Source organism: Octopus bimaculoides, chromosome 4 (assembly GCF_046866305.1).
Source record: "Octopus bimaculoides isolate indiv1 chromosome 4, ASM4686630v1, whole genome shotgun sequence".
Lineage (NCBI taxonomy): Eukaryota > Metazoa > Mollusca > Cephalopoda > Octopoda > Octopodidae > Octopus > Octopus bimaculoides.
Window position 1 is genome coordinate 19618591 of NC_142931.1, and position 15000 is coordinate 19633590.

The window sequence follows — 15000 nt, forward strand, 5'->3', positions numbered from 1 at the left end:
TGGTTAGGGTGTTGGACTTATGATTGTAAGATTGCGTTTCAATTCCTGGATGACTGGATGACGCAATGTATTCTTGGAGCAAAACACTTCATTTCACGCTGCTCCAGTCCACTCAGCTGGCAAATATGAATAACCCTGCGACGGGCCGGTGTCCCATCCAAGAGGGAAATATATTTGCCATGGAAACCAGAACCCAACTTTATTACTCTAAATGACTCAGGAAGGATCTCTCTCACTATATATTATTATTTTAATGTCCACTTTCCATGCTTATATGGGTCAGTTAAGACCACACTGGAGCAGAGTTTCCCACTGTTTGATGCTGTTCTTGATGTCTTCTATAGCCATGCTTACGGCTACATGCAACGATTTAAACAAAGTTCATAAAACTAGAATAAATTTGTACTTGCTTTCATTTGTTCAATCATCGTATCATAGGAACTTCCTTTGTCTGAAGCTGGAACATTATCATTACTTTGAATGGTGACCAACTCTGTCCGAAGTTTGCTCATAATTTCCTGCAACAGAAAGAAGGACTGATTACAGAAGCTAAAAGTTCACATTACCATTAAGTAGGCTTTTGAAGTATGTGAAACAAAAATCAGAAAATGTATGAAGAGAGAGAGAGAGAGAGAGAGAGAGAGAGAGAGAGAGAGTGAGAGATAGAAAGAGAGAGAGACAGACATTAGACAGAAAGGAAAGCAATAAATAAATGTTGTTCCTGTATAACTTGGACCAGCTCTGAACCTATGATTCCAGCCATGACCATCGCATTTAATTATGAGATACAGAGTATTTTGGATCATATTATACAATATGTTCAGCTTTTTTGAAATGGTAGGGTGTAATTTAAAGGAGATCAGGCTGCCATTTCTAGCAAGCTGAATCACTCTTGTTGGCTCAAGGAGTAACATTTGGCTGGCTGGCTGGATAGAAGGAACAAATGGACAGATGAATGAATAGACAGACTGACAGGCAGAAAAAGATAAATAGACACGTAGATAGGTAGATAGATAGATAGATAGATAGATAGATAGATAGATAGATGAATAGTAAGTTAGCTACTATTATGACAGATAGGTAAAGTCTGACAAAACAAATATTTATTTTTAAAAAATTTTCTGGAATTAAGATAAATTAGATTCCACCAGTATATATTCAGGAAAATTAGGAATTCAAGAACTTTGGTAAAAGCCTTCAACCATGTTTCACACAAGAAACTTTAAGCTAAATTCCCCTCTATGAGTTCCATCCCTGTCTCAGAATTATTGCTTCTCCACATAACAATTCTGAATCTGGCTGCATAATCTTCCCATATGATTTAATTTTTATTGTTTGTTTCAGTCACGGAGGGTGGCCATGCTGGGGCACTACCTTGAAGAGTTTAGTCAAACAAATCAGACTGCTACTTATCTAATTCTATTGGATTCCTTTTGTCAAACTTCTAAATTACAGGGACATAAACAAATTAACACTGGTCAAGCAGGGTGGGATGGGAGAACAAACACAAACATATATCATCAACATATATGTGTGTGTGTAGATATATATATATATATATATGTTGTTTTGAATTTGTGTGAATGTGTATAGAATAGTATATCAGTTGAATAAAGTTAAAATATAGTCTGGTTTTAATGTTTTTTATTATGGTATTTTAACGAAATTAGTGCTTTCATACATAATGTACTCATCAGATTTCAGATGTGTTTAACTGGCAGTTGAGTTCTTGACAACTTTAGTACCACTTAGTTCTAAGAGGAACTAAAGTTGTCAAGAACTCAACTGTTAGTTAAACACCATGACACTCTGAGAGGGTAATGGGTGCTTTTACGTGCCACCGGTACGGGTGCCATTTGCATAACACCAGTATCTGCCATGACTGCAATTTTACTTGGCTTGATGGGTCTTCTTCTCAAGCATGACATAATGCCAAAGGTCTTGGTTATTGCCTCCGTGAGGCCCAACGCTTGAAAGGAACTCAGCCAGTTTGCCTCCGTGATGATGATGATGATGATGATGATGATGATGATGATGATGATGATGATAATAATAATAATAATAATCCTTTCTACTATAGGCACAAGGCCTGAAATTTGTGTGTGGGGTGGTGGGGTGGGGGGTAAGTCGATCATATCGACCCTAGTACTTAACTGGTACTTAATTTATTGGCCCTGAAATGATGGAAGACAAAGTTGACCTTGGCAGAATTTGAACCCTGAACATGAAGTCAGATGAAATGTCACTAAGCATTTTGCCCAGCACGGTAACAATGCTGCCAGCTCACCACTTTTATAATAATAATAATAATAGTAATAATAATAATAATAATAATAATAATAATAATAATAATAATAATAATAATAATAATAATGAGCTTATTGTATAATAATGCTCAGGGGCAATGTGACCCATTAGTAAAGGTTAAAGAGGGAATAGAAAGCAGATGTGTAAGTCAAGTAAAGAAAGACAGCTATAAAGGTTAAAAGTACATACACAATAGACAGAATAAAACACAAACAGATAGAAAAGTGGACATTAAGAGAGTCATAAAGAGGAAAGGATGCGTAGACACGTCAGGAGTAGTGTTAGTGAATATCGAGAAGCATGGAATTTTTTTGAAGGATGCAATGTCCTGACAGCTAATAACTGACAACAGTTTTTTTTATTCCTTTCTTTGACAATTCTGAGTGTGATAAAATGTTTCTGAACATGATTTTAGATTGAAATCTTTGCAAAACAAATTTAAATAAAATGTAATTACCTCATATTTCTTCCATGTTTTCATGTGATCAGCGTGAATCTGTATCTGTGAAGTTAGCAAAAGCATACGATCGGTGATAAACATTATGGTTTCATCAGGCAGCATTTGTTCACTTGCTGGAAGGGATTTTGTCAGATGCTGAGAAACAGGCATCACTGATGTGTTGAGTTTGTCTTTTAAGCTTGTGATACTTTTCAGCATGGTCTAAAAAGTAGAAAAACAAAATGGAAAAAAAAAACAAAAAACGGATCAATCCTTAGCATTTCAATGAAATACCCTACGGTTAAACTTCAATCATTTTTATACCAACCCACCAGAGATCACTGTTGATGCTATTATACAAAGTTCCTAGTTTAAACTGATTGAAATTAAAACCTTCCATCAAAATTACGTGTTAATTAATGTTCCAAACACTGGCTTAATAACAACAAAGTTATTTTACTAAATTATCCATTATATTTAAAATTAATTGGAGCAAAAGTCACATTTTTCAATAGAAAATATTTCTATTGATAAACAAAAAGGATTCAAGCCTACAGTTATTAGTAGCACCTACATCTGAATAATTAATTATGCATGAAATGGCCTATTTTAGTAGGTATTGAATAATAATATTACTAATAGTTATTTATCTACAATCACCCCAGTAGCATTTTGAGGGATTTGTGTTCTTCTAACATGTACACCTGTGTACATTGGTGTGATGAATTATGGCTAGTAATGGTATAGATGCACAGCAAATTGTTATAAGCCTTTCAGAGTTAAAATTTCCAAGGACACAATAAAGATGGCTGTTCCTTTAGTCAGAATTTTGACAAATGACAACTTGTTCAACTGAATAACACACAATAACTACTGCACACAGCTATTCGGAAATGCATATTCAGTTGTCAATGACAAAAGAAAAAAACGTGGTGAGAAAATGAAAAATTTTTTTTACAATATTTCAAATTTTAAAACGATTTTTAATAGTCTTTATTATGAATGGAATGTTGAGTACTGTCAGCTGTATTTTGAAAGGGTTAACAGAAATAAATTGTGGAAATTGCAACAGAAGGAAGAATAAAATCTTTCTATCATTTCTAAAAGGATTATTCTCTCAGAATATAACAAATAAATGTCATGTTAAATGCTGAAAAACTTTCAGAAATATCAAAACTTTTAAACTAATATAAACAAATTAATATTGGTCTTTTATGATGGCAATCTATAAACATAATATCTTATAAACTTTCAAGACCTTCAAATTTCAAGAATTATGTAACTATTAATGGGGCTGACACAATGGTAAATTGGTAAAGTGTTCTTATGAGCTGATAAAATACACAGAAGTACACATAAATACATACATAAACACAAATGTTAATCTTATAGCTTGGCATAAATTCAACTGATCTACAAATTTACATATCCACACCTTGGTACATCTTTACCACCATTTTTTCTCTTTCCCAACTGCGATACCCATATATCTTCTCCACAGCATTATGCCTATTTATGTCCTGCTATCATACATTCTAACCTTTCATCACCTGGCATAAAACCACCTCCCTAAATACTACACCCCACTTAGTTGAGGAGTCTTGTCTTGCTAGTTACTTGGTGACCTCATTATTGCCTGTGTTACATAAAAAAACACTCAGTACACTCTGTAAAGTGGTTGGCATTAGAAAGGGGCATCCAGCCATAGAAACCATGTCAAAGCAGACATTCAAATTTGATACAGTCTTCTGGCATGCGAGCTCCTGTTGAACAGTCCAACTCATGCCAGCATGGAAAACAGGCATTAAATGATGAGGATTATGAGCATTTGAAGAAGGGCGAGTGTTTTTGCAACTGGATCATCCTCATCATCATCATTTGACGTCCATTTTCCATGCTGGCATGGGTTGGGTGGTTTGACAGGAGCTGGTAAGCTGCATCAAGCAGTTGTCTGTTTTGGAAAGGTTGCTGTGGCTAGATGCCCGTCTTAAATTTAAACACTTTACAGAGTGTACTGGGTGCTTTTTACATAGCACCACCATGGGTGCTCTTTACATGGATCTAGTATGGGTGCTTTTTATGTGACACCAGCACCAGTGGGGTCATCAAGTGGCTTGCAAGAAAAAGACCGCTCAGGTTACATTAATCTATTTTAGAAAAATGGAATCTACAATCAACAATTAAATTTCCTGGAATGAAAGATAACATACCTCATTTTCTTTCAGTTTCTCTGGTATTCCATTTTTAGGGGGCACAGTAAAGAGATACTGCTCCATTGTATCCAACCAATGTGATATAGTCCACAAAGCTTGCTGTTCTTTCTTCTGCAGCTTTTGGTTGGTTGTCACTGACATCTGGTCTTCTGCTGGAAGTTGTTTAATCTTCTTCCAGCATCCATTCAAATCAGACAGGCTTTGTTTGATATGATGTGACTGAAAAGTTGGTTTCTTACCCACAGCATTTCCAACATTGTACATATACTGTGCTGAGGAGAAATGCTGTTTGTGGAATAGAAAATAAAACCAAAAGGACAAGATTAGGATGATAATAAATGGATTTATGATTCATTTATATAACGTAGTAATAATTTACAAATTCCACACAACAAAGAAATACCTAAAAAGGCTTGTCAGACTGCCTCATGGACCCAACAGACAAAATGGAAAAGGTGCTGCTCCAGAGGATGGCGAGGGGAATGTGCTGGCACAGCCACTATAACTCACAGGGCTCGCACTTGCAGATGGCCATCATTGGTGGCAACAACAAGCATTGCTTTCTAAAATGACCTCCCACATTTCCCATGCTTTCAACGAGGACTTTACGCAAGCCTTAAATTGTAGTCTTGGTTTCTGCTGGGGTTGCTTTTCGCAAACATGTTCCATCATATAGCACACACACATATACATACATGTTTGTGTGTGTGTGTGTGTGTGTGTGTGTGTGTGTGCATCTTTGTCGCTGACCAACTGACAACTGGTGTTGGTTCGTTACTGTCCAGTTCAAAGAAAAACAAAGAGGCCAATAGGATAAATACCAGACCTAAAATAATAATAATTGGCATTGATTTGATTGGCTAAGCTCTTTAAATCAATGATCCAGCATGGCTATACTCCCAAGAATATTCAAGTTTTACAATGATACAAATCTACCAAAGCTAAGTAACACTGTCTGTAGATAACTTAAAAATCGTTCACAAAATAAATGAGGACGTGTTAAATATGAAAGCTATTACATCATCACCACTGCCACCACCATCACTATTAGCATCATCATTGTTTTAATGCTAACATGGGGCAGACATTATGTATGTATGCATGTATATATGTATGTATATGTGTGTGTGTGTGTGTATACACACACTCATACATACACTTAAAATGATTTTTTCCCGTCCCTTGAAGTTATGTTGTATTATTATTATATGATTACATTACAGAGCAGTTTCTCTTTTCAACATCCATACTTTATGATTGGTTGAAAATAGTTTGTACTTGTTATTTGAAATGTCTTCTTCAGCCTCATACATAAAATGTAAAACCATTTTTTATCTTCTAGCACTTCCTAACATCAGACAAATAGAGGCCTGTTGGGAATTAATTGTTCTTAGTATGAGCAATGAGGCAACAAGTAAATCCCCAAACAAATTCTTTGATGACGTGACTGTAATAATGAATAATGTTCTCATTTATATGACTGACTTGGTATATTTTCTGTAAACCAGATACAGGCGTGGCTATGTGGTAAAGAACCATGTGGTCTTGGGTTCAGCATCTTGAGTAAGTGTCTTCTACTATAGCCCTGGGCTGACCAAAACCTTGTGAGTTGATTTGGTAGACAGAAACTGAATGAAGCCTGTTGTATACATACAAACATACACACACATCCTCAATCATCATCATCATCAACATTTAATGTCTGGTTTCCATGTTGTTATGGGTTGGATGGCTTGACAGGAACTGGCAAGGTCAGAGGTCACACCAGGTCCCATAATCTGCATTGGTTTGGTTTCTATGACTGGGTGCCCTTCTTAATGCCAACCACTTTACAGAGTGTACTGGGTGCTTTTTTATGTGGCACCATTACCAGTGCTTTTTATGTGGTGCCACCACCCACATCAATGCTTTTTACATGCCACCTTTGTTTATATACATATACACGAGAATGCATTGCGAAAGGCCTGGTTGGTGGCCCAACCTTCCAAGTTCTTTTACAAAGCCTAGAAAAACTGAAGGACCACTGTAATAAGTATGTGAGTTTGAAAGGGGAATATGTTGAATAAAATCATAATTAATTGATCACTACCATGCTTAAAAAAAAGTACTGGGTTGATTTATTTGATTAAATCTTTCAAGGCAGTGCCCCAGCATGGCCGTAGTCCAATGACTAAAACAAGTGAAAGGTAAAAGATAAACTAAAGATGAGCCAATAGAGGATGCCACTATGTAGTTACTCAATCTACTAGAGATAGTAGCTAAACCTCTCTCACAATTTACCACATAAGCTTGAAAAACAAGAATAAGATGTATTGTATAATGAAATCTGAGCTATATTACACTTAAAAACAAGGTGTGAGGGCCATGGTAAGAATGCCTTTCATTATAAGTTGAAACAACAACAATAACAAGAAAAATACAATAACTAGTTCATAAATATTTGTTACACGAGTTTTCAGTGATTGGTTCGTTTGATTAGAAACAGAAAATTTCGTGATCTGAAAGCAATCAATCAACTTGCAGCTAAACTACTTACCAGCCCCAATGGTTTCATTTGCACGCGATCCATAAGTTGCTGCTTTGCCACAAAAGTACAAGCATGCAGACGGCGCCAATCACTTTCATTACTAGCACTGTCGTCAGGAGATCTTCCTTCTAGTTTAGCTGACACAGTTACTGAAGGATGATGAATTGTCTGGCTGGAAATATACTGAACCAGTTTGCGATGTTCGCTGAAGTCATGGTGGAGCTTCTGGAAGTATTTGGAAGCGAAATATGACATGAATTTAATAAAAATCTAATTAGCTGTGACATAAATGATAGAGAGACAGAGAGAGAAATATTAATAAAATTATGAATATCTAAAAATGAAATAAAGAAGAATTTAAATAAATGGTGTGTGTGTGTGTATATACATATATATATATATATATATACACACATATATATATATATACATACATACATATATGTATGTGTGTTTCTATACATTATATACATACACTACCACCACATAATATAATAATAATAATAATAATAATATCATCATCATCATCATCATCATCATCGTTTAATATATATATTCAAATATACATAGATAATTACATACATATTTAATAACATTATTAGATATATCATTTAATAAAACTGAACTTATAAATATTATTGAAGACAATTATTATAAATTACTTGATGATAAAATTATTAATCAAGTATATATCTTTAAACCATCACAAAGCATCAGTAATGATTAATCTTATACAAGTTGTGCAAACAGTGTGATCCAATCTGATCATGAACAACATACAGGCTAAAAACCACTGCAGTTCTGGCAAATTCAAGGATTCACATTCTTAAATAAACTGTCATATATAAAGTGCAGCCAGCCATCACTGGCAAACAAGTATAACTTGGTAACATACACAATGCTTTCACTTATTGTTTTTGGTGCCTATGTAGTCATGAGCAGGCACAGATGTTTGTTGGTCTTCCTGACCCACTGGAGCATCCACAATGTGAGAATGTGATAGTTGGAGAAAGAGAACGAGAGAGTGAGGGGGGGGCTGCACTGGCTGAGTAGATTGGAATAACATGAAATAAAGTGCCTTGCTGAAGGTCACAATTTACTGCTCAGTCCAGGAATTGAACCAAGAATATTATGATTATGAGCTGTGCATGCTAACCACTAGGACACTCCTTGGCTTTGCTATCATCCCTCTGATTTCAGTGAAGTATGTCCTTGACTGCAATCTAATAATCATTATCATCATCAACTTCATTATTGTACCAGCATCACACTTTCTCATGCTAGTAGAGTCATTTGTTGAGGTAGATTTCCTATTGATGGATGCCCTACCTCCATGTTGCCAACCCTTGCCTGTTTCTAAGCAAGGCGATATTTCCCATGGAAAGATTAGAAATGTGGGACATTACTTGAATGATAGTGATGCTCATTTACAACACCCATGTAAAGTCAACATGAGTGGACACAAACATTCAGGCACACATACACCCTTCCACATACACACATACACCCTTCCACATACACACACATATACAATAGACTTCTTTCAGTTTCTTATTTCTTTATTGCCCACAAGGGGCTACACACAGAGGGGACAAACAAGGACAGACAAAGGGATTAAGTCGATTACATCGGCCCCAGTGCGTAACTAGTACTTAATTTGTCAACCCCGAAAGGATGAAAGGCAAAGTCGACCTCAGCGGAATTTGAACTCAGAACATAACGGCAGATGAAATACCACTAAGCATTTCGCCCGGCGTGCTAACGTTTCTGCCAGCTTGTCGCCTTCTTTCAGTTTCTGTCAACCTAATCTACTCACAAGGCTTTGGCTGACCCGAGGCTATAGTAAAAAACCATTTGCTCTAGGTGCCATGCAATAGAATTGAACTCAAAGTCATGGGGCTGGGAAGCAAATTTCTTAACTACACAACCATGAAACTATTAATTTAAAGTTGGATGATTTTTGCAAGCTAAAATGGCAGCAAGATTAAAAAGACACAACAACATATCCTAATATATTCTCACCTCTTGTTGATGTTGTTGTTCTAGAACCATCACTTTATCTTCTGATTGCAGAGCAATACTGTCAGAAGGAACAAACCAGTTTTCTAAAACCAATTCTTCAGATTCTAAATCAGATGGAATATTCTGCTTCCGTTCAGCTTCTTTCAAAGCCTGCTTCAAGTGATTTTGTTGTTCCAACACATTTAACTTCAAAATGGCTAACATGTTCTGAAGTTTCACCAAATCAGAACGCATCTCCTCGGCTGATTTATGATTTTCAAATTCACACACTCGATCACATTGTAAAGCCATGTCAGATAATTCTTGCAGTTTTTGCTGGATTTTACCTTGCAGCTTCTAAACAAATAAAAAAAAGGAAATCGAAAACAAAAGATTTTTTTTTTAATATCCTCATTATTTCTGACATATTTAATAATAATAATGATTTATTTTAGTGTTTTATCAAATGATATAAAGTCAAGTAACATCTAACTGATAATTGTGAGTGAGTGAGGGAGTGTGCGTGTGTGTCTGTGTTTATGTGCAGGTCTGTATGTGTGTGTTTGTGTACTTGAATGTATATGTACGTGTATAAGCAAATGGCACATTCCAATAAATAATGTGATGATTGATAATTTGTTCTGCACCTGTATGCACCATATTAAATACATACATATATATATATATATATATATATATATATATATATATATATATATATATTTATACACATACATATATATACATACACATTTATATATACATACATGTATGTGTGTATATAGTTGTATACACATACATACATATGTGAGTGTGTGTATATATGTATATGTATATGTATATATATATGTGTATATATATGTATATATATATATATATATATATATATATATATATATATATATATATATATATATATATACATATATATATGTACCTATATATATATATATATATATATATATATATATATATATCAATAGAATTAATGCAGTGTGCATAATTGTGTATGAGAGAGAGAAAGAGAAAGAGAGAGAGAGTAAATATATGATGTTTAATGCATGATTATGCATGTATGAGTTTTTACAAATGCATGTGTATGCTCGAATGAGTGGTGAATATAAACAAATGTGCTTATACATTAATATTTTAAAATATTTATTCCTATAATAGATACACACATGTGCATATGTATATACATACATATAGATGGTAAATGTTTTTATTTTTTATTCTTTTCGAAATTTTATCCTTAATAGTGGTTTGGAACTTAGCTGTTCTTTCTAGCGTGAGGGAATCCTATGATGGATACCTTTTATGTGTTTAAATGTACACAGTATTTATATGAAGAAAAATATATTGTCTATGGACTAAACTTTTACACGCTAGGCCACTGGTGGTAGAAATTTCTAATATTTCTATTACCCTTCGATATTATTGATATACATACATACATATATATATATATATATATATATATATATATATATATATATATATATATATATATATATATGTATATATATATACAATTAAACCAGTGCGTGTGTTTATTACCGGCATAATGCCTCTCCCAAGGTTTAATTGTATTTCTTTCAACACACGTATCCACATCAAGAATCTTGCACATGAAATACACATACGAAATATATATATATATATATATATATATATATATATATATATATATATATATATATATATATATATGTGTGTGTGTGTGTGTGTGTGTGTGTGTGTGTGTGTGTATATATATATATCCATTTATCTATCTCTGTATATAAAGAACTGCATTAGGGAGGTGATTGGTGGTGGTGCTGAGTCCCTTAAGCAGGAAGGAAACTGGGCGGAGCCAGTTGTGCATGTATACCGCTGCTGCCACCACCACCACCACCACCATCATTATCAAAATCATTTATGATGTCATGGGTTAGATGGTTTGACTGGAACTGGTAAGCTGGAGAGCTGCACCAGGTTCCAGTCTGATTTGGCTTGGTCTCTATAGCTGGATGCCCTTCTTAAGGCCAATCACTCCAAGAGTGTAATGGGTGATTTCTATGTGCCACTGGCATTAGCCACAACTAGGCTTGACGAGTCTTATATGGGTCTACCTCTTATACAGGTTTCCTCCACAACTAGAGACTGGTACGTCTTTACACAGCTGTGCTCGTCCATACGCATAATATATATGTATAATGTAGGCATTATAAGTGACATTAGAGGTAATAAGCAAGCTAAAACAGGGACAGTAATGTTACAATTCAGGTAAATTAGATTTAACCCACATGTATGTATGTATGCAAACATGAGTGTGCTTGTGTGTGAATATGTGTATGTGTGTGTACAGAAGGAGCAAAAATAGAAATATCACTGACTTTATTTTCTTCCAGTTTTGCAGTAAGAGATTCCATGGAAGAATCCTGTTCATTTTGAGAAACTGAATTTCCAAAGTTCTTCTTTGTTTCAGAAAGCCAGCGTTCCATATCGCGGAATCTCTTCAGATAGGCTTCGAGTTCTTGAATGTGTATCTTTTTACTGGCAGATATTTCCTAAATGCAATTACCAATAATTAATTAGCCATTGAAAATGCAAAACAACAACAATAAAACAACAATGTTTTCATTATTGTTGAAATAATAAAGGCAGCAAGCTGGCAGAGTCGTTAGCAAGCCGGGCGAAATGCTTAGCGGTATTTCATCTGCCGCTACGTTCTGAGTTCAAATTCTGCTGAGGTCAACTTTGTCTTTCGTCCTTTTGGGGTCAATTAAATAAGTACCAGTTACGTACTGGGGTCAATGTAATCGACTTAATCCCTTCCCCCAAATTTGAGGCCTTGTGCTTCCAGTAGAAAGAATTATTATTGAAATGATACCAAAAGGAGCAAACAGATATGTAGACCAAATCCCTGGCAGTACCAAAATAAATGAATTGCAAAAGATCACACATACGGATGCCACACATAGTGTATGTAAATTCTTCACCATGTAAATTACAGTCTTATTCATTCAATGCTATTATAAATTTTATAAAGAATTTTTTATCAAAACATATCAATTTTTCAATTGCCTGGCACTCACATATTAGCATCTTTAGATGCAAAATCTTATTGTCAATTGATGTCTCTGCTCTGGTTCAGACATAGGTGCAGCTTGTATAAATTAAAGCACAGCCATTTCTATCATATGCACAAGACCTGAAATATTGGGAAATGGGGATAGATGATTACATCAACTGCAGTACTCAAGGGGAAAAGGTAAAGTCAACCTTGGTGGAATTTGAACTCAGAATGTAAAGAGAGACAAAATGCCACTTAGCATTTTTTTTCTGGCATGCTAATGGTTCAGCCAGCTCATTGCCTTTATTATTATTATTATTATTATTATTATTATTATTATTATTATTATAACAATAACAATCATCATCATCATCATCATCATCGTTTAACGTCCGCTTTCCATGCTAGCATGGGTTGGACGATTTGACTGAGGACTGGTGAAACCGGATGGCAGCACCAGGCTCCAATCCAATTTGGCAGAGTTTCTTCAGCTGGATGCCCTTCCTAACGCCAACCACTCAGAGAGTGTAGTGGGTGCTTTTACGTGTCACCCGCATGAAAACGGCCACGCTCGAAATGGTGTCTTTTATGTGCCACCCGCACAAGCCAGTCCAGGGGCACTGGCAACGATCTCGCTCGAAAATCCTACGGTAGCCAGTCAGGCGGTACTGGCAACGGCCACGCTCAAAATGGTGCATCTCATGTGCCACCCACACAAGAACCAGTCCAGGGGCACTGGCAACGATCTTACTTGGCTTGCCGGGTCTTCTCACGCACAGCACAATGATAATGATAATAATAATAATAATAATAATAATAATAATAATGATGATGATGATGATGATGATGATAGAAAACAGCACCGCTTAGAACTGCTCGAATACTCCGGAAGGTGCTCGAAAAATAAGGGGTGTTATCTTAGTTCATTGGTAGCGAACAGCTGACACCGTAGCACATGTCCAGCATTAGAAGCTGTGCAAAGGCAATAATAATAATAATAATAATAATAATACTAATAATAATAATAATAATAATAATAATAACAGTTTCAAATTTTGCCACAAGGGCAGCAATTTAGGGGGGGAGGGGATGAGTCAATTACATTGACCCCAGCGTTTCACTGGTACTTATTTTATCGACCCCGAAAGGATGAAAGCCAAAGTCGACCTCAGCAGAATTTGAACCAACAACAACAACAACAACAGCAACAACAACAAAAATATCAATAACAATACAGAGTAAATAAAACACAAGAGAAGAGAAGAGGCCAAACGTTCAGATATTGAGAAAAATAAATGATTTTGACAGGAATAAAATTTGTCAAACAAATAATTTCATAAATCATGAAAATTCCAATGTTTTGAGAGAGGTCCATGTCTGGAGAAAAAAGAATTTGTATTGACATTAAATAAATAAATGGATTTTACATCAGTTGTTCTTTACTAAAATGAGACATATAGTCCTCTGGCTGTTTGATCTACAGTGCACATAGTTATTTTTTTTTACCTATGCTGATAAGGCTCGTCTTACATGGTTATAATAATATGTGTTTGTGCGTGTATGTGTTAGTATGTGAGTGGGTGGGTGTGTATGTATATGTGTGTGTGAGTGTGCATGTGAGAGTATGAGTGTGAGAGAGAGTGTGTGCGTGTTTACGTATATACTCTTTTACTTGTTTCAGTCATTTGACTGTGGCCATGCTGTAGCACTGCCTTTTAGTCGAGCAAATCGACCCCAGGACTTATTCTTTGTAAACCTAGTACTTATTCTATCAGTCTCTTTTGCCGAACTGCTAAGTTACGGGGACGTAAACACAACAGCATCGGTTGTCAAGCGATGTTGGGGGGACAAACACAGACACACACACATCATACATATATATGTATATACATATATACGACAGGCTTCTTTCAGTTTCCATCTACCAAATCCACTCACATGGCTTTGGTCAGCCTGAGGCTATAGTTGAAGATACTTGCCCAAGGTGCCACGCAGTGGGACTGAACCCGGAACCATGTGGTTGGTAAGCAAGCTACTTACCACACAGCCACTCCTACACCTATATGTGCATGTATATGTGTGGATGCATGTGTGTGTGTGTATATATACGTATATGTGCATGTATATGTGTGGATCCATGTGTGTGTGAGAATATGGACAAAGCAAGGCTGAATGGCTAAAAAGTTAGTTTTACAATCCCATGGTTCTGGTTTCAATCCACTGTGAGGCATCTTGGGCAATTTTTATTTACCAGGGCCTCAGACCAACCCCAAGCTTTGTGGTTTAGAAGCTCACTTAGCAACCATGTGATTGCAAGTTCAGTACCACAGCAAGGTACTTTGAGCAAGTGTCTTCTACAATGGTCCCTGGCTGACCAATGCCTTGTGAATTAATTTATTATAGGGAAACTGTAGGGAAGCCCCTCATACATATAAATGTGTGTGTGTGTGTTTATCAC

The 15000-nt window shown here is 35.6% G+C and overlaps 1 protein-coding gene across 9 annotated transcripts in view; it reads right to left on the reverse strand.

Moving 5' to 3' along the window:
• The window catches only part of LOC106881484 (muscle-specific protein 300 kDa), an 815448-nt gene that overhangs the window by 129238 nt on the left and 671210 nt on the right, over positions 1 to 15000 (reverse strand). For all 9 annotated transcript variants that reach the window (XM_089350452.1, XM_014931925.3, XM_089350453.1 and 6 more), the window contains 6 exons: positions 11863 to 12036; positions 9509 to 9844; positions 7496 to 7711; positions 4957 to 5244; positions 2765 to 2968; positions 411 to 518 (listed from right to left, as the gene is read on the reverse strand). In XM_089350452.1, coding sequence (XP_089206578.1) covers positions 411 to 518; positions 2765 to 2968; positions 4957 to 5244; positions 7496 to 7711; positions 9509 to 9844; positions 11863 to 12036 — 1326 coding nt within the window. The remainder of the gene's footprint in view (positions 1 to 410; positions 519 to 2764; positions 2969 to 4956; positions 5245 to 7495; positions 7712 to 9508; positions 9845 to 11862; positions 12037 to 15000) is intronic.